General features: G+C 44.4%; 1 protein-coding gene across 4 annotated transcripts in view; it reads left to right on the top strand.

The window, feature by feature from the left end:
- LOC131242879 (helicase-like transcription factor CHR28) overlaps positions 1-19762 on the top strand; it is a 73466-nt gene that overhangs the window by 49608 nt on the left and 4096 nt on the right. For 3 of the 4 annotated variants that reach the window (XM_058241827.1, XM_058241825.1, XM_058241823.1), the window contains 2 exons: positions 3341-3940; positions 4162-4371. In XM_058241827.1, coding sequence (XP_058097810.1) covers positions 3341-3940; positions 4162-4371 — 810 coding nt within the window. Of the gene's footprint in view, positions 1-3340; positions 3941-4161; positions 4504-19762 lie in introns of all 4 variants that reach the window. The other variant, XM_058241826.1, reaches the window with a different exon arrangement.

The following is a 19762-nucleotide window of genomic DNA, read 5'->3' on the forward strand; positions in this document are numbered from 1 at the left end:
AGGTGATCGTAATACTAGATTTTTCCATAGTATGGCTAGCATGCATGCATCCATCAACAGAATCAGCTCCCTTATGGTGAACGGGGTTCGGCTAGATGATAGAGACAAGATCACCGATGCTTCTGTTAGTTATTTCTCCAGTCTTTTCGCTGCCGAAAATTGGCATAGGCCACGCCTGGACGATCTGCATTTCGAAGGCCTATCGGAAGCTGAGGCATATATGCTCGAAGCCCCTTTCTCTATAGAAGAAGTTAAGCAGGTTCTCGACAGTATGGCTGGGGAAAAGGCCCCGGGGCCAGACGATTTCCCTATCCTTTTCTTTCAACAATTCTGGGAGGTGGTCCAAGATGATTTGTTCAATTTTCTGTCTGCGTTTCATGGTAACGGCGGGATATCCAAGAGCTTTGGTGCGTCGTTTATTGCTCTCATCCCAAAAGTTCCGAGAGCTGCTTCCTTGAAGGAGTTCAGGCCAATCAGTTTGTTGGGTAGCCCCTGTAAAATCCTAGTAAAAGTTCTTGCATCCCGATTGAGTCGAGTGAGAGGGAGGATCATTTCTGGTAATCAGTGCGCTTTCATCGCTGGCAGACAGATAGTGGACGCAACCGTCATTGCGAACGAATGTTTGGATTCAGCCTCATCTTCTGGGAAGAAATCCGTGATATGTAAGCTTGACATTGAAAAGGCGTACGATCACGTAGATTGGGATTTTCTGCTCTATCTTATGAAGCAGATGGGGTTCGGGTCAAAGTGGCGATTTTGGATTAAGGAGTGCATTGGATCAGCCTCTTTCTCCGTTCTCTTGAATGGCTCTCCTAAAGGCTTTTTTCAAAGCTCGAGGGGTCTTAGGCAAGGAGATCCCCTCTCCCCTTTCTTGTTCCTAATTGTCATGGAACCCCTTTCTAGAATGCTCCACAAGGGTCAGTTGGAAGGAGTCTTAAGAGGGATTAACATTAAAGGGCTGAGGAACCCGATTTCGATAATCCAATATGCAGACGATTCCCTGCTTTTTTCGGAAGCTGAGGTCGATAAGATTGAAAATCTGCGCACCGCTATCCGCTGCTTCGAGGCAGTTTCGGGGCTAAAAGTCAATCTAGCTAAATCCAACATGTGGCATTAATGTGGACAGTGTTGAGTTAGCGGCTCTGGCGGGCATTTTTGGGTGTGCCACAGCTTCGTTTCCCTGTTCATTCGTCCGGCTCCCCCTTTGTATCGGCAGGCCACCCAAAAGAATGTGGGAGAAAGTAACCTCCAGGTTTGAGAAGTTTCTTGCGAGGTGGAAGAGTCGATACTTATCTCTAGGCGGTCAGATTACTCTAATTAAAGCTTCCCTCTCCAGCCTCCCTATTTATTTCATGTCGCTTCTCAAATGTCCCAGTGCAGTTTTGGCGTCACTCGAAAAGTGCAGGCGCTACTTTCTCTGGCACGGTAACGACATCAGGAGAAAATTTCATCTGATGAAATGGAAGGATGTGTGTAGGTACAAGGCAGATGGAGGGGCTGGATTAAGGGATCTCAAGACCATGAATCAAGCTTTGCTTGGCAAGTGGATCTGGAGACTGGGGATGGACAATGGCAGTTTCTGGAATGATGTTATCAAGCATAAATATGGGAAAGCGAATGGGGGCTGGTGGACTAAAGAGTCCTCCAATTATAGGGCATCTGTTATTTGGAAGGATATTCTAAAATAAAAAAGGGAGGTGCTCAGCAGGATCAGTTTCGAGCTTGGTGACGGGGCGAACATTCGGTTTTGGGAAGATAACTGGGTGGGGGACAGCCCTCTTAAAGACAGATTTTCGCGGATTTTCGCTCTCGCTCCAGCCAAATCAGTTTCTGTGGCGGACTGCTATGAGATAGATGGGAGTAACATTGTGTGGAACATCATTTGCAGGCGTAATTTGCAAGATTGGGAAGTGTTGGAATTCGCCGAGTTACTGGAGTGCATTTCTGTTTTCTTTCCTTCCAAATCGATCCCCGACAGACTGGTTTGGAAGTATTGTAAGACGGGCTGTTTTTCAGTATCCTCTTTCTACAGATTCATCTCTTCTATCAGATATCAAAATCAGCCCAGAGGAGAGGCTTCTTTATGGAAGTATGCTGCCGCCGCCCCACAAAGAATCGTGGCTTTTGGTTGGCTGGCGGGGAAAAGGAAGATCCTGACCATCGACAATTTGCAGAAAAAAGGGATGATTCTTCCGAACATTTGCTTGTGCTGCATGCATCAGGAGGAATCAGTGGATCACTTACTGGTTTAGTGTTCTTTTGTCTCCCACATTTGGGCCGATTTCCTGCGCTGTTTCAATATCAGCTACTGTTTTCCTGAGGGGGTGGATTCTTTCCTTCAATCGTGGCATGGTGTTCGTATGGGCAAAGAGAGAACTAAGATCTGGAGGATGGCGATGCTTGCCATCTGGTGGTTTGTTTGGGAAGAACGCAACAACAGATGCTTCAGGGATGAGGCCCATTCTGCTCAGTATGTGTCCTCGAAGGCGAAGGCCCTGATTGAGTGGGCCACGCAGGTTGACGTGCTGAAGAACGCGGATTTGCTGTTTTTAAGGGCGTGAGCTGGTGCTGTTCTGATCTGCTATCTCAGCGGATCGTTCATTCTCAGTTTTTCTGCTTTTTTGTCTTTTCTGTTTTCTGTTTTTTTTTTTCTCTGTTTTTCTTCTCTCTGTTCTCTCTGTTTTCTGGTTTCTTTTGTTTTTCTGTGTTCCAGTTTTCTCTTGTTTAATGCAATCATCTTTCATCTTTCAAAAAAAAAAAAAAACGTTTGGTTCAACACCTATGTACTTGGAACATTTGGGATTTCTGGATATTATCAGCTTGAATAGACATGAGTTCTGTTCAAGCGGGTATAAATGAGTGTGATTGTATTGATTGTATACCTTCTTCATGAAGTCCCACATCTTCGCCACTGTCACTCTGTAGAAGGTTTGTTGTGATACTGGCCTTAACAGAGTGAAAAATTTCCAAGTTACAATCCTTTTCATTGTTTGAAGTATTTTACATTTGGATTTGACAATTTTTAATTTTTTTATTAACGATCTTTCTAATTCAATTTTGCAGATCTGAAGCACATTCTGTTATGTTTAAGCTTTTTTTTTTTTTTTTTTGATAATTTCATCTAACTGAAGGCCTGGCCCTTGATAGAGTGGAATGGTGCAAGAGGATTCATGTAGCATGCACCAATTAATTGGGTTAAGTCTTAGATGATGATGATTTGATAAATTCATAGGCTATTTATACTCCTGTAGCTGAATGGTTCTTTAGGAAAGAATAACATCATAAGAAAGGCAGCTTTTGATACACCTGCTCAATCTGTATTATGTTTATGCTTTTGTAGGACCCACCTGAGGATGCTGTTGTTACAATGTGCGGTCATGTCTTCTGCTACCAATGTGTATCCTTGTATTTAACAGGCGATGACAATTTATGCCCCGCAGCGGGCTGCAGAGAGCAGCTTGGTACCGATGTAGTTTTCTCTGGAGCTACTCTCAGGAGCTGTATTTCTGATGAGGTTAATGGTAATGCTACAAGTTCTTCTGGAACCGCCGAGGACTTTGCAGTTGGGCACAATGTTTCTACTTCTTCTAAAATTAGAGCCACTCTGGAGATTCTGCTTTCGCTTGGTAAATCAAAGTATCCAAGTTCTGCAGTTAGTTCCAAGGGACACAATGAAATTGGTTTTTCTCCAGAAAGCACTAGCTACGGTTTCTTGGAGGATTGTTACTCGGATTTGCATTCTAAAACAGACAGAAGTATGGATTCTAGATTGCAGTCCGAACTGCCAGACAAAGCTATTGTTTTCTCCCAGTGGACTGGCATGTTGGACTTACTTGAGATTTCGTTGAACAACTCGTGCATACAATATAGAAGACTTGATGGAACGATGTCCCTGGTTGCAAGGGACAGGGCTCTGAAAGATTTCTCCACCGATCCAGAGGTTTGATAAATTTTACCTTCTAAAAATGTGAACAGTTTCTTTCTTATGAACTTTAGATTTTCTTCTACACTCCTTTCCTAGTTAGTTTCCTTCTATTATCTTCTAAAACTGCCAAGCTTTGAGATCTTCTTATATGTACTCCCCTTGTAGTTAATCTCCTGTCTGTCGCCTTCCGATAGTCTACTCTCCGTTGACATTAAACTTGATAAAATTTATTTCAGGTGACTGTTATGATCATGTCGCTGAAAGCCGGAAATCTTGGTCTAAACATGGTTTCCGCCTGTCATGTTATTCTTCTGGATCTTTGGTGGAATCCGACTACCGAAGATCAAGCAGTTGACAGGGCTCATCGAATTGGGCAGACTCGTCCAGTGACCGTTTCAAGGTTAACTATTAAAGATACAGTGGAAGATCGAATATTAGCTCTCCAGGTAATAATACCTCTTTCCTTGGTCATTATGTTGGCTGTTGTATCTTCTGTTTTATCTTGTCATACCCGGAGCAGAAACTGTATGGATCTGTAACTCTCTCAGGATGCGGCGAGATTATTATGATAAATTCAGGTAATATATGGGAACATTTCATTGGATTCTGAATGTTGAAGTCTAAATATCTGATACTTGGGATGATTAACCTCTGGTAACCTTAGAGTTGGTCAGTATCTGTAAATCATTACAAAGATGAGGTACTAGTGTAGATTCTGGAATCTGATGGTCATTGATGACCTCCATGCTAACAGCTCTGAGAATCAATGTATAGGAAAGAAAAGTGAGAAAAGGCATAACAATATGAGGTGGCAATGGGCTGGCTTCAGGTCAGTTATAGGGGTAACCATATCCATACCCGCCACTTGGTATTACATCCATACCCATACCCATACCCACGTCGGGCCAAAAATTGGCACCCATACCCGTAGTAATCATTGTGTTAGGCACCCAATTAGGGCATCGGGTACGCATTGATGATACGAAAAAAATAAATCTAACCATTAACTCGACAAATCAAATTTTATTGTAGAGATTAGAAAAAATAAGTGTCACGCCCCAGACTCGGTCACAGGACTCATAAGGAACCCGATAGCCAGTTCTGATCGCAACAACCTCCGTAGTATCCCATTCTCGGCTCCTGAGGCGGATTCCGATCCTGGGATCCTACAAGGAGGATTTTTATAAACACATAACCATTTCCAATACGAGCATACCTAAGATCACAAGTAAATTTCAGAAAAATTTCAGAAATAATAAAAGGACACATTACAAAATCCACTATAAATTTGAGCTTTATACATAATACAATACTGAAAGAAATACATATGATAACAAAAGAAAGAAGGAAGAGGATCTGCAACACTGGGTCCCCGGCTCGCACACCTATCCAAGCTCCGCTGCTAAGACGCCAACCTAGGATCTCCTGCACGCATCAATCGTGCATAAGCTTATAGAAAGCTTAGAAGGTGGTGAAAATGTGTGACAATGGTGCGCAGAAGAATAATAGGAGATACAGAAGGGAAATATGATCAATGCTAATGCCACAAGCCTGACCAAGGCTGCCATGAATGCAAGAAGCCATACCAAGGCTATACAATGCAATGAGTACTGGGCGCCATACCAAGGCTATGCAATATAAGGCTTATACAGCCGATGCGAATGCAATGCGAAGTGATGCCAGTCCTCATATCCAATCCACATATCAGTACAGTTCCTTCATAAGGAATCTACCGGGGTCTAGTACACTGCAGGATGACTGCCGCTCTATAGATCCGCACAGTCAAACGAGCATAGGAGACCTCACTACTTGCCTGCGGACAGCCAATCACCAGCAAGACTCGACGGTAACGGACCCATTTACGAGCTGGTCAAACTTAGCCTAGCAATGCCCTCCCTCACAGGCGGGTAAGGCCACACCCCATCCCAACTAACTACACGACAGTGGGAGTCGGGGCCTAAAGGTGTAAGGCCCTCGTGCGCTCATGGTTCCACCCGGTCACGGCGTTAGGGCAAATCCTTGGTACCATGGAAGTGAGAATTTCACCCATGGGCATCCTATGCACCTCATATGCTCAAGTAACATTTCCGGTGTCCACATACAGCCATCTACGAACTCCCGTGGAGGCAGGGCCCTGATGAAGCGAGGGCAGCAATATCCATGAGATGCGATGCCAGATGCATGAGTCACGCATACCAATCATGCACTAGCTCCAAGCACACAATGTGCACGAGAGGGGAAACTTTATCCCTCTATCGTATCAACTCAATGACCACACACAAATGCAATCCAATCACGCAAATGATGCATATGGGTCATGAGGGTGAAAAGGGTGCGCTACACGGCGATGATGACGTGGAATATACTCCTTCCCAAGGAGGGACTAAGTCTAGATATATAGACAGGTACTCTAAGGAGCAATCCTCTAGTGGGGGCCTGATACTTTGGGGTAGCCCACAAGCTAAGGAAGTCTAGACATAAGTCTACGAGGATTAAGCGGTCCTAGCAAGGGTCCAAGGTAGGCCTTCAACTACCTATAACAACCCTATGAGCCTACCTTAGGGCCACCAAAGAGGACATCCAACCTCAACTGGGTCCCAAAAAGGCAGCCGACTACTATGCGAGCATGAAACAAGGCCCAACGCCTAAGGAAATCCATGGCTTAGTGAGCTCTACTCAAAGCCCAACACATAGGCAATATGGTGGGCCCTTAAGCAAGGTTTGGGCCCAACCATGAAGATCATAAACTCACATATTGTGGTGGGCCTAATGGGCAGTTCGGTAACCCAACCATATGGGCAATATCCTAACTTTATCTGAGTGAATTGGGCCTCACAATTTGGCCCATATACAAGGTCATATTGGTGGGCAACCAAGGGCCCAACTACTTGCACTTATGGCCCACAACCCATCACAATAGGTGGTGATATACAGGCCCAAATGGTCAAGGGGCCTAACTTAGAAGGTCCAAGATGAATGGGCCTACCAAGGCCAATCAAAACTATGAACATAGATCCAAAATAAAATCCAATAGAGGTGGGCCTTCAAGCATACATAAATGAAGCCCAAAGACACCTCAGAAAATGGCAATCTTATGTGCATAATCCACCCTTAATCTGGTGGGCCATGCTGCCCCATAATAGGCCACTAGGGGCAGCCAGTTTGGGCCCATTGCTGAATTTCCAGCCCGCCTATATTTTGGGCCTGCTGGGGCCCAACAATAATTAATGAGAGACTAGGTATAAGTCTCCTGGTGACCCACATCCCTGTGGGTCCCACCAGATAGGAGGGCTGAATTAAACTCATAAAATAGGTGGACCATGCTGCTGGACTGAAAGTCCAGTAGTGGTCCAATGGGCCTGGACGTCCCAAGAGTGAAAGATGCTATGGGCCTAAGCAATTAGCCCAAAAACACATCCAAATGGGTCCAAAAAATGGGTGCAACTGAGGGAGATGATCATGTCCCACACGGACCCCACTTAGATGGACTTGCGGGACAACAAAATACATCAAGGTGGGCCCACAAGGTGCCTTGGACGGCCAACCATGGCTGGACGCCCCAGCTTGGTGGGCCGGTCCAGGCTGCACCACGGCTAGTACAGAGGTCCGTTGACCCCAAAAATCTATAGGAAGGTCCTACCATGAGTGGGCCACACCTCTACAAAATTTTAGGATTTTTGGATAATCAGAAATATTTCAATTAAATTTAGGAATACAAGCTGTTCAGAAAATCTGCTAAGTGCAGAATTCTGGATAGACCTTGATTGAGCACCCAATGGGGTGGGCCTAGGGTCTCCAAAAATTGGGGAAAACTGATTTCAACATTCCCAGATATGTATAGTACAAGGTAGGGTCCACCAAAGTGGCCCACCTGGTCAGAAATTATTTTATATTTTTAAGTTTCTAAACTGCAATGTTGCTAGAATAGAAATTATTTTATATTTTTAAGTTTCTAAACTGCAATGTTGCTAGAATTACAGCAGAAATTCCAGCAAGGTACTCATATTGGCCCACTCTTTTGGGGACCCAAATGAGGTCAGTTGAGGCTGAAATTTGACATGCTTATAGGTGGGACATGTACCTTCAAAAATCATATATCACTTGGTGCAAAACTCCCCACCAAAAGCCCCAATTTCTGGCCTCAAGTTGGCCTAAAAATCTGTCAAGATAGATTTGGACAACAACATGTAATTGAAAAGAATTAATTGTAGACATTATTTAGAATGGGATTTAACCCCCAAAAATCATGTTGTGGACCACCACAGTGGGCCCCACAAATATTCAGACCTTCCCCATCATCAAAAACCCCTTGCATGTGCCCCATTTAGGTGGATCTTGGGGCCACATGTCCAAGGATGGACTGCAATGGGCGTCCAAGCTCCATGGATGGTCTGGATTTTGTTGGCCCACAAGGTGGGTCACACACACATGAACAAAATGCTAATATTAAAGAAAAGTAAAGGATCGGCCACAAGAGGAGGGGCTCCGCCACATTGAGGCCCTCCCCTTCATCAATCACATCACACATTTCATTGATTCACATGTTACAACATAGATCAACCACATGCATGTCCTAGAATCAAGATCAATGGTTGGGATGCCATCCCAACCATGATTCTAGGGTCTAGATGACCCATCATGCAATGAAATCCAAGGAATCCTCCATGATGGGGCCCATAAGGGGAAAACCCTATGCATGGGCATGCATGCATCAAATAGGCCATATGGCCACATCTAAGGGATGATGTAGGATCTCTACCATTGATTGGTGGGTCCTACACTTCCATATGAAAGAAAAAGAGATCTAAGAACATAGAAATAAAAATCCTACATCCTAGGAGTATACCCACCTTAGATCTCTTCCAAACTTGTATCCCCTAGCTTCTAGTGCTCCAAGGATGATGTATTAATGGGTGAGATGGGGTATGGATGGTTGGATTGAGAAGAATTTGAGGTGAAAGGGGCTGGAATGGGATGGCTAGGTGGGGACGTGTGGAGGTGTTTGCTAGGAGAGGAGAGAGAGAGAGAGTAGAGAGAAATGAGAGGGAGAGAAGAGTGGGAGGTTTTAAGCCTAGCAATAATCATTTCTCTTGCCTTAGTTAGAGAAGAGTGATGATTGTAATAGGGAGTTTGAAACAATATTGTAGGGTTAGTAGGCTTTCTAGGTTTGTGGGTGGTGTTTTAGAGATAAGTGGTTTAGGAATAGGGCTTAGGAAGTGTGTGTGGTGTGTGTTGGAAATAGTGCCAAGAGATGGGACCTACTTAGAAATCCATGCACACTATCCTTAGGTGGGCCACATGACCATGATCAAGGGCTAGAAAATGAAATGCACCCAACTTATGATCTACATGTCGGATGGACGCACAAGACGCGGCGTTAGAACCGCAACAACAAAGCGGACAAGATGGCACAGGTTTCAGCTCGATCCGAGTCGGGTCTTCATGACCGGACTTAAGGATGACCGCAAACACTATCCGAGGGTCTCGGGTCGCCGGGATTCGACCGGTAGGACCGCGGGAACAAGAGAAACGAAATGCATACCTACACACATGCACACCCGTGAACTCGGGTCGGGTCTTACAATCGAGGAGAGGGCAATCGCGGTTGCCTCCTCATCCTCAGCGTCAGCAACAGCATCAGCAGCGAGCGCAACTTCCATCTTCCACTCCTAGGGCTCCGCAACAGGCAGCCAGGTAGACCTCGGCGGCCACAGCAGCAGCAGCAGCAGCAGCAGAGGGGGTATCCACATGTTCAGTCCCTAGGTCGAGTATGTATCGCAGCTCAGCAGGCGTAGACTCAGGATGGCTAGCTCAGGGCCGATTCTATACCGCGCAGTAGGCGCAGGGCCAGGACCCGCAGTCATCGACCGGTGGAGTTGTCGAGGGTATTCTTCTTGTTTCTGCTTGTGTTGCACGTGTTTTGTTTGATTCTAGTGCTTCCCATTCTTTTGTGGCCGAGCAGTTCTGCCGATCGACCGATATTCTGTCGGAGTCCGCGTCTGAGGCCTTGGCAGTTTCGACTCCCTTGGGGAAGTCTGTAGTATTGAGTCGTCGCTACCCTTCTTGCCCGGTGTTAGTGGGCGAGATGTTCCTTCCCGCCGATCCGTTCGTGATGCCGATGGCAGGCTTTGATGTTATCCTGGGTATGGACTGGCTTGCGGAGTATTGTGCCGTCTTGGACTGTGCCGCGAGGACAGACACGTTTCACATTCTCGGCTTGCCAGTGTTCCAGTTCGTCGCCGAGCCCAAAGGAGAGCCGTTGTCGAGTTTGTTGGCTGGAGTCATGGAGGATTCTGTGGCAGGGTGTATTGAGCAGCTGTCAGTTATTTGTGAGTACCCGGATGTGTTCCAGGAGATCCCAGGTTTACCGTCACGTCGGCAGATTGAGTTCTAGATTGATTTGGTGCCCGGTACTGCGCCTATCTCGAAGGCCTCCTACCGGATGACACCGTTGGAGTTGAGGGAACCGCATGAGCAGTTGGATGAGCTCCGGGAGTTGGGTTTTATTCGTCCCAGCAATTCACCTTGGAGAGCCCCAGTATTGTTCGTGAAGGATGACTGGTTACGGCTCTGTGTGGATTATCGTGAGTTCAATAGAGTCACTATCAAGAACCGATACCCGCTTCCCCGTATTGATGATCTGTTCGACCAGTTGCAGGGTGCACATATTTTTCTAAGATAGACTTGCGCTCTGGTTACCATTAGATTCGGGTCTGAGAGGACATTCCGAAGATGGCTTTCCAGACCCGTTATGGTCACTTCGAGTTCCTGGTCATGTCGTTCGGACTGACCAATGCGCCCGACGTATTTATGCAATTGATGAACGAGGTCTTCCGGCCGTTCCTCGATTAGTTCGTGGTGGTGTTCATTGATGATATTCTTGTATATTTGAGGACCCGGGAGGACCATGTTGAGCACTCGCAGATCGTGCTAGAGACCCTCCATGCCCACCAGCTGTATGCGAAGCTGGAGAAGTGCGAGTTCTGGTAGGAGGTGAAGTTCCTCGGTCACGTGGTGACGAGGGAGGGTGTCACTGTGAACCCCTCGAAGGTTGATGCAGTGTGTCAGTGGGGCCAGCCCATGAACGCGTTCGAGATCCGTAGCTTCCTTGGTTTGGCGGGATATTATCGTCGGTTTATCAAGGTTTTCTCCTGTATTGTAGCACTGCTAACCCAATTGATGCGGAAGAGCGCCGAGTTTGTCTGGAGTGATGCTTGCGAGGAGGCATTTACGGAGTTGAAGGACTGCCTCACGTCTGCTCCTGTTCTCGCTCTTCCTGATGGGAGTCAGCGATGCCTCTAGAGTCTGCTTGGGTGCTGTCTTGCTGAGGCATGGGAGGCCAGTGGTGTATGCCTCGCACCAGCTCAAGGTCCATGAACTGAATTACCCCACCCATGATTTGAAGCTAGCAGCGGTTGTCTTTGCACTGAAGGTGTGGAGGCATTATCTATATGGGGTCAGGTTCGAGCTCTTCTCGGATCATAAGAGCTTGAAGTATCTATTTTCGCAGTTCGAGTTGAACCTGTGTCAGAGACGATGGATGAAGATGTTGAAGGATTATGATTTTGACCTTCAGTACCACCCAGGTAAGGTGAACGTGGTGGTGGACGTGCTCAGCCGTCAGCTACGAGGCCTGGTGGCACATATGATGGTTCGACAATGGCAGATGCTCGAGGATGTTTCGGAGTTTGATTTTAAGTTCGGTTTGCATTCTTCCATTGTTCAACTTTCGAGCTTGTCGATTCAACCCTCTTTGGTGGCTAGGGTGATTGAGGCTTAGCAAAAAGACGAGTCGTTTCAGGAGTACCGAGCAGACGCTGCATCCGTGAAGCAGTCAGACTGACAGATTAGTTCCGATGGTGGATTACGCTTCAGAGGCCGATTGTGTCCTGGACGTGCCAGAGTTGCGTCGTGATCTGATGACTGAGGCACACCAATCGAGACTTACTATTCACCTGGGCTCCACGAAGATGTATCGTGATATGAGGAGGCAGTATTTTTGGTTGGGGATGAAGCGCCAGATAGCTAGTTTTGTGGCTGAGTGTGACACTTGCCAGCATGTCAAGGCCGATCACCAGAGACCCCCTGGTTCCTTGCAGCCGTTGAGCGTTCCAGTGTGGAAGTGGGAGCATGTATTAACAGATTTCATCGCAAGTTTGCCGAGGACTCAGCGCGGTCACGATACCATCTGGGTTGTCGTCGATCGTCTGACGAAGTCGGCGTATTTATTCCGATACGTGCTTCCTAGACTATGAACCGGCTTGTAAAGGTATTCATTGAGGAGATGTGAGACTGCACGACATTCCAATTTCGATCGTTTCTGACCGAGACTTCAGATTTACGTCTTAGTTTTGGAGGAGTTTCCGGCAGGCGATGGGAACCACTTTGCATCTCAACACTGCTTATCATCCGCAGATAGATGGACAGACCGAAAGGGTCAACCAGATCCTTGAGGATATGCTAAGAGCTTGTGTGATTGACTTTGCGGGCAGTTGGGATGAGCATTTGCGCCTCGCCGAGTTCGCGTACAACAATAGTTATCAAGCGACTATCGACATGGCTCCTTTTGAGGCACTCTATGGTAGACCGTGCAGGTCTCCTAACTGTTAGACTGAGGTTGGAGAGCATCGTCTCCTACGTCCCGAGCTTGTGCAGTAAACGTCGGAGGTTATTGATGTTATCAGGTAGAGGATGCGCACAGCTCAGAGCTGGCAGAAGAGTTTTGCTGATCGTCGGCGTCGACCTCTCGAGTTTGCAGTTGGGGACATGGTATATCTCAAGGTCTCGCCTATGAAAGGCGTGGTTCGATTTGGTGTAAAGGTTAAGCTTGCCCCGAGATTTATTAGACCTTTTGAGAGTACCGATCGCATGGGTGTTGTGGCCTACAAGGCTTGCCTTACCTCCAGAGTTGTCCGCGATCCACGACGTGTTCCATATTTCTATGTTGCGGAAGTGTGGGTCGGACATCAATCCTGTGATTGATTGGCAGCCCCTCGAGGTCTGTGAGGATGCTTCTTACATTGAGCAGCTGATTCGTATCCTTGATCGGAAGGAGTAGGTTCTGAAGACCAAAGTCATTCCCTTGATGAAGGTGCAGTGGGGTCATCATTCGAAAGCCGAGGCGTCTTGGGAACGCGAGGCCAAAATTAGAGAGCGCTATCCCCATTTGTTTGATGATTGATTGATATATGATTGTTTGTATTGCCTTCTCTTTGATGATTGCTATATGATGGTGGTGTTTTGCTTTTCATTTTGTCCTTGGATTGGTTAATTTCGAGGACGAAATTTCTTGTTGGTGGGAAGGATTGTAAGACCCTACCCGAGTTCATGTGTGTGCATGTGTGTGTAGGTATGCATTTCATTTCTCTTGTTCCCACGGTCATATCGGTCAAATCTCGGCGACCCGCGACCATCGGGTAGTGTTTGCGGTCATCCTTAAGTCCGGTCATGAAGACCCAACTTGGATCGAGCCAAAACCTGTGTCATCTTGTTCGCTTCGTTGTTGCGGTTCCGACGCCGCGTCTCGTGCATCCATCCGACGTGTAGATCATAAGTTGGGTGCGTTTCATTTTCTAGCCCTTGATCATGGTCATGTGGCCTACCTAGGGATAGTGTGCACGGATTTCTAGGTAGGTCCCATCTCTTGGCACTATTTCCAACACACACACCACACACACACACACACTACCTAGGCCCTATTCCTACACCACCTATCTCTAAAACACCACCCACAAACCTAGAAAGCCTACTAATCCTACAACATTGTTTTTAACTCCCTATTGCAATCATCACTCTTCTCTAACCAAGGCAAGAGAAAAATGATTGCTAGGCTTAAAACCTCTCTCTCTCTCTCTCTCTCTCTCTCTCTCTCTCTCTCCTCCTAGCAACACCTCCACACGTCCCCACCTAGCCACCCCATTCCAGCCCCTTTTACCTCAAATTCTTCTCAATCCAACCATCCATACCCCATCTCACCCATTAATACATCATCCTTGGAGCACTAGAAGCTAGGGGATACAAGTTTGGAAGAGATCTAAGGTGGGTGTACTCCTAGGATGTAGGATTTTCATTTCTATGTTCTTAGATCTCTTTTTCTTTATTTTTAAGGCAACATGCAAACATGCCATTTTATATATTTTTAAAAAGGAAACCTAAGAAAGACAGTTGCACGAACCTTGTATCTAGGAATGATAAAAGATATACGCTTCTCGAGGAAGAGGAGGTCTTCGCAATAATTCTCGAGGAAAGAGAGGACTCTTAAGAGAAAAGAGACAAATCTCAAGGGGAAAGAGATGACTCTCGTAGGAGATTGAAAGATAGACTCGATGACTCTCGCAGCCGATCGAGGCCTCCGAGTCATAAGGGTCAATATCGTGACATTGCTTATAGGGGTTACTCTGGGGGTCCAGAGTCGATATTCAAGGCGACAATTATCTAGAAGCAGGGATGAAATACCTCCATCATCTGATTAATTTTTACTCTGAGCATCCATGGGACTGCAGCAGGGCACTATGGCGTGGGGGACAGAGGGGAGCTAAACTAGTGCCGAGGGGGTATCTTATCCGGGTTCAGAAAATCTCATCCTCCCTAGGCCTAAAAGTCTGGATTCACCTTATTGTGGTGGAGAATGCTTTGAAGGTTCTCCAGAGCAACTTGGTAGCGTCCCTTGTGCCCGACACCGACGCCGGAGAGCGAGAGCTGGTCAGATGGCTTCAACTGAACTGTAATCTAGATAAGGAGGCCTATATTCTCTATTAAAGCGGCTATGCCTTTTTCACTGGTTAACTCTATCTCGGTGATCCCATCTCCTCTTTCATGAAATGGGATGACTGATCCATTGTTTGTGGTATCAATAATATTGGCTGATATTATCAGTATCACATTCCAACAATACGAAACGGTATTAGAGTATCCAAAATCCCCTGTATTGGTATATGTATTGCAATGTATCGCGCGATATCGTAATTATCACGATATATTGCAAAATATTGCTATAGGCTCCTATTGTTTTTTCTTAAGTGTCGACAAATATCGTTGATAACTTGATATTCACTAATATTGTTAATATTGACAAATATCGTGTTGTTTTTTTCCTCCTTTCTTTCCCCTTCTAAACAAATCTATGGTGGATTTCTATCCATCCTCTTAAATCATTTCGAAGAAAAATGACGTTTTCAAGATGGACTCAAGATCAAACGATTCGAGGCAGGTTTCGATTTAGTGAATATTTTCACATTATGATCCTCTTCTTCTTCTTTTTTTTTTTTTTTTGGTTTAAATCATATCAAATCAGTGCCAAATTGTTAGACATGCATGATTCTTTATGTTTAACATGGAAAATCAAAGATTTCAACTTTTGATTTCGAGATTTGAGGCTAGGCGGTTTGATTTGGGAAAAATAGAAAATTCTGCAATTTCTTCTAAATTGGTTGCAATCTTACTGTCTAAATATGAAATCAAACATGTATGAGGCCTAATCTACTGATACTTATAGTTTTGGAGAATTTTCGGGAAAAAAATATTTTTTAATTAAAAATTTGTTAAAAAATATTTATTTTCTTCGAATTTTCACTTCAAGATGTCAGTTGGACCCAATTTCAGAATATGAAGGTGTGCTTGCTGAAATTATCATCACCTACCCTCTAATTTTGGGATTTGGGGGTAGGTGGCCCGATTTGGAAGAAATTGGGGAAGAATCGAAAATTTCCAAATTTCTCCTAAATTGGTTGTTATCTTAGTGTCTTAATATGAAATAAAACATGTATCACACGTAATCTATTGATCGTTGATGTTTTGGAAAAAACAATTTCTTAATTAAAAATATAAAAAAAACTAATTTTTTGAAATTTATTTTCTATCAGTGGTCAATTGACTACATTTTTAGAGCATTTAAGGATGTTTGATGTTTTTTTTAAAAAAATATAATTAATAATATAATTTAAAAAAATGTTAAAAATATATATATATTTTTTCCTTTGAAAATCTAGTCAGGCAACGCATAGCTTAGGACTCTATACAAAGGAAACCTATTACATGCTTTTTTTTTTGTGTGTGTGATGTTATGATTTAAAAAGTATGCATTAATGTCTTTTTTAGCAATCCCTAAAGTTTCATTGAAAAATTCAACCAATTTTCCAATGCTTTCCCATGTTTCTTAAAAATGCGATAAATTCTGCGATACAATTGATATATCCAATGTGATAGCCGATACGGATACGTATCCCAAGGGAGAGATACATAATGTGATACTGATACAGTAAACATTGGACTAGTTCATTGTCGGTTGAATTGATGAATGGGTTCTTCCAATGAATCTCTCGCGCGATGGTGACGATTGGCTCCTGCTTTGAAAGGGATGTCAACATCGACGAGGCAACGTTGTCATGTGAGCGATGATTACAACATCGATAATATTGCCTGATATTATCGGTGATCTTTCCTTTGAAAAATTCTTCATTTCAATGATATCTGTCGATATCAACAGATACCGTCGACACCAAACAGGAACCGCAGGGACTTCCTCCAAAAACCCTTTCTAACTCATTTTTCCCCCCACTTTTTCGTTCAATCTTCTCTCTTCTCAACAGATTGTAGGTGGATTTCAGTCCATCCTTTGCAATCTTTTGGGAGAAAAACCAAGATTTCAAAGACGAGTCAAGATTTTTTAGGATTTTGGTTTCGTTCTCATTTGGTGAATGTTTTTGCATTTCGATCCTTTTTTTGTATAAATCATGCAAAATCAGTGTCAAATGTTAGAAATTCTTGATTCTTCATGTTTTGCATGAAAAATCAAAGATGTGAACCTTTGATTTTGAGATTTGAGGGTAGGTGGTTTGATTTGGGGAAAATGGGGAAAATTCAAAAAATTCCAAATTTCTCCTAAATTGATTGCAATCTTACACTCCAAACACGAAATCAAACATGTATGAAGCTCGATTTACTGATTCATGAAGTTTTTGTGATTTTTCGGAAAAAATATTTTTAAATTAAAAGATGATAAAAAACAATTAAAATATTATTTTGTTTTCTGAAAGTTTACTTCTAGCAATGGTCAATTGAGTCTAATTTCATAGTATTTAGGAGTTTTTTGATGAAATAATCATCACATACACTTTAATTTCAAAATTTGACGTTAGGTGGCCTGATTTGCGGGAAATCGGGGAAAATTCGAAAAATTCCCAAATTCTCCCAATTTGATGCAATCTTACACTCCAAACACGAAATCAAACTTGTATGATGCTTGATCCACTGATTCATGTCTTCTTACATTTATAACTATTATGAATTCACTCAAAAGTTATTTGTATTAGTTTAATAAGACAACGCATGGCTTACGACGCTATACAAAGGAAACCTATTTTGTGCATTTTTTATGTGATTTTATGATTTAAAAGTGTGTTTTAAGGTTCTTTTTAACAATCCCTAAAGTATCATTGAAAAATTCAACCAATATCCCCATGTTTTCCAAAAAGTGCAATACATTACCCGATTCAAACAATATATCTAGATCAATAACCGATACATATCTGTATCCAAGGGTGCGATACGTAATGCGATACCGATACGATAAACACTGGATGGGGGAACTTTAGGGCGTAAAGATTTGTGTTAGATGGAAAACTGGCTAGGGTTATGGAATTCATCACTGTTATTATCAGAGACGACATAGTCAAGGTTAAAATAGTTCAGGTGAAAGATGTTGATTCCGGCTCGGTTCTACCTCCGATGGTTCAGTGGAAGGTGGTTTTCCTTGTTTTGGCTACTTTGAGAGAGTTGCTGGAATCCATGGTAGTGTTTCCCGGAACCCAGTGAGAGCACCTCCTTTGTTATCCCGTGATCCACCAACTTTCAAGGTGATTGATTGTGCAACTAAGATCATCCATCCTTCAGTGATTGAAGTAACACGTGGATGCGTGATCTTCGATCGAGGAGGGAGGGATAACTAGCGTCCACCCATCTGTTGGATGAAGATTGGGCGATGCTGATGGACTTGCATTGCTCTCTTTGGCGTTTTTAGGAGGTGGGCAACGCCTCAGCCATGTTCCCTTAGGAGAATTCTGTCGAGCCACCTTGCATTAATGAGGACACAGCTCATGCAACACGTGCCTCTCCCCTTGGATGATGGGAGAGACGTGCCTGCGGCGTTGATTCTCGTTTCTCCACCCATCCTGCTTCCACCACACTTGTAGTCCCTATTTGGACACTTGGCCTCGAGGCCTACTTCATCTGACTGCAAGATTTCAAATTCTAGCCTCAAAATTTGTCCTTGCACCTCAATCCGACTTGACAACCTCCCGCCACATGGTCCTTGCCTGACGCGTCCGAATGGTTATGATGCACGTATGGTCAAGGCTCAGTCTTCAGGTATATCTAAGCGGTTGACCCCTTATGGTGATGACTCTAACATCGACAATTGTCTCTTATCCCCCTTTTGGAGGACATATGCGAGGTACGTTCTCTCTCTGTATGTGTTTTACAACCCCCACCTTCTCCAGCTTTAGTTCCACACTATATCCCCATCATTTTGATGATTGTCCCCTAACAATCATGGCCTTTCTCCCTCTGTCGCTTCTGGAGGGGACGACATTTTTTTAAAAATCTTGTGATGATTAATGATGAACTCCTTGATGAGGCCCTAGTTATTCCTCCTCTTCAAACGGCCATCGGTCCTAGCAATCTCTGTCTCAAGGAGAACTGGCCTTCTATTTTCTACCAATAGAAGAAAGAGGTGGATTTGTGACGGCATTTGTCAGTTACGATGTCTCCTGGTTGTGGTTTTTGGTGATCACAATGAAGACTGCTTCGTCCTGCTTCAGCTGGTGAAAGGGAAAGCCAACGCTTTGCATCTCCCTTGAGTCCTAGGAGATCTCTGGGGCTAATTAACGATAACAGGGAGTTGGCGAATCTAGGGGTGGTCCACTAGGGTATGCTTGTGGTTTTACCCAGAAACATGAGGAAAGGGAGAGGGATTGGAGTAGTGATTAATGAAGATCCTTAGCTGGAATGTCAATGGGTTAGGGTGTCCCTATAAATGCTCTGTGGTTAAAGATGTTTGTAAGCGTTCAAAAGCATGCCTCATTGTCCTCTAAGAAATTAAAATCTAGAACATGGATTCTAAGTTGGTTGAGTCTGTCTAGGGTAAAAAAGGGGTAGAATGGGTGGTGTTAGATGCTACCGGATCCTTGGAAGGTATTTTAATTATGTGGGATCCTAAGGTTAGAATCAAAGAGGACTTCGGGTTGGGTCTCTTCTCAGCTTTGTTGGTGTTTCAACAAGTTATGTCTAGGTTTAGGTGGGTGTTCTTTGGAGTTTATGGCCCGAATCGCCCGACCCTTTGTCCTGCCTTCTGGGATTTGTTATCAGCCATGGGTTCCAGATGCAATCTTTCTTTGTGCATTGGGGGTGATTTCAACGTTGTTAGATTTGATCCTGAAAGATATAAGGGAGGTCATGTCATGAGTAGCATGCAGGCCTTCTCGAATTGGGTCCTTGAGCATGGCCTGGTGGATTTTCCCCTCGGTGGCATGGAATTTACTCTGTCGAATGGTCAGGTTAACCTACCTATGTCCAGAATCGACAAATTTATTGTCTCTAGACTGGGTGGGTAATTTTCCTTTGGCACGTCCGTCTAGCCTTCCAAAACTCGTTTCAATTCACTACCCTATCCTTCTTGAATCAGACAAAATCAATTAGGGCCCTAAGCCGTTCCTCTTCGAGTTAGCTTGGCTTGAAGTGGAAGGCTTCCATGATTTGGTTTCCTCTTGTTGGTCCTCTTTCGATGTTGTTGGTCACTCGGGTTTTAGGATGTGCCAAAAGCTAAAATTGTTCAAGGTGAAG

This window comes from Magnolia sinica, chromosome 4 (assembly GCF_029962835.1).
Source record: "Magnolia sinica isolate HGM2019 chromosome 4, MsV1, whole genome shotgun sequence".
NCBI classification, from domain to species: domain Eukaryota; kingdom Viridiplantae; phylum Streptophyta; class Magnoliopsida; order Magnoliales; family Magnoliaceae; genus Magnolia; species Magnolia sinica.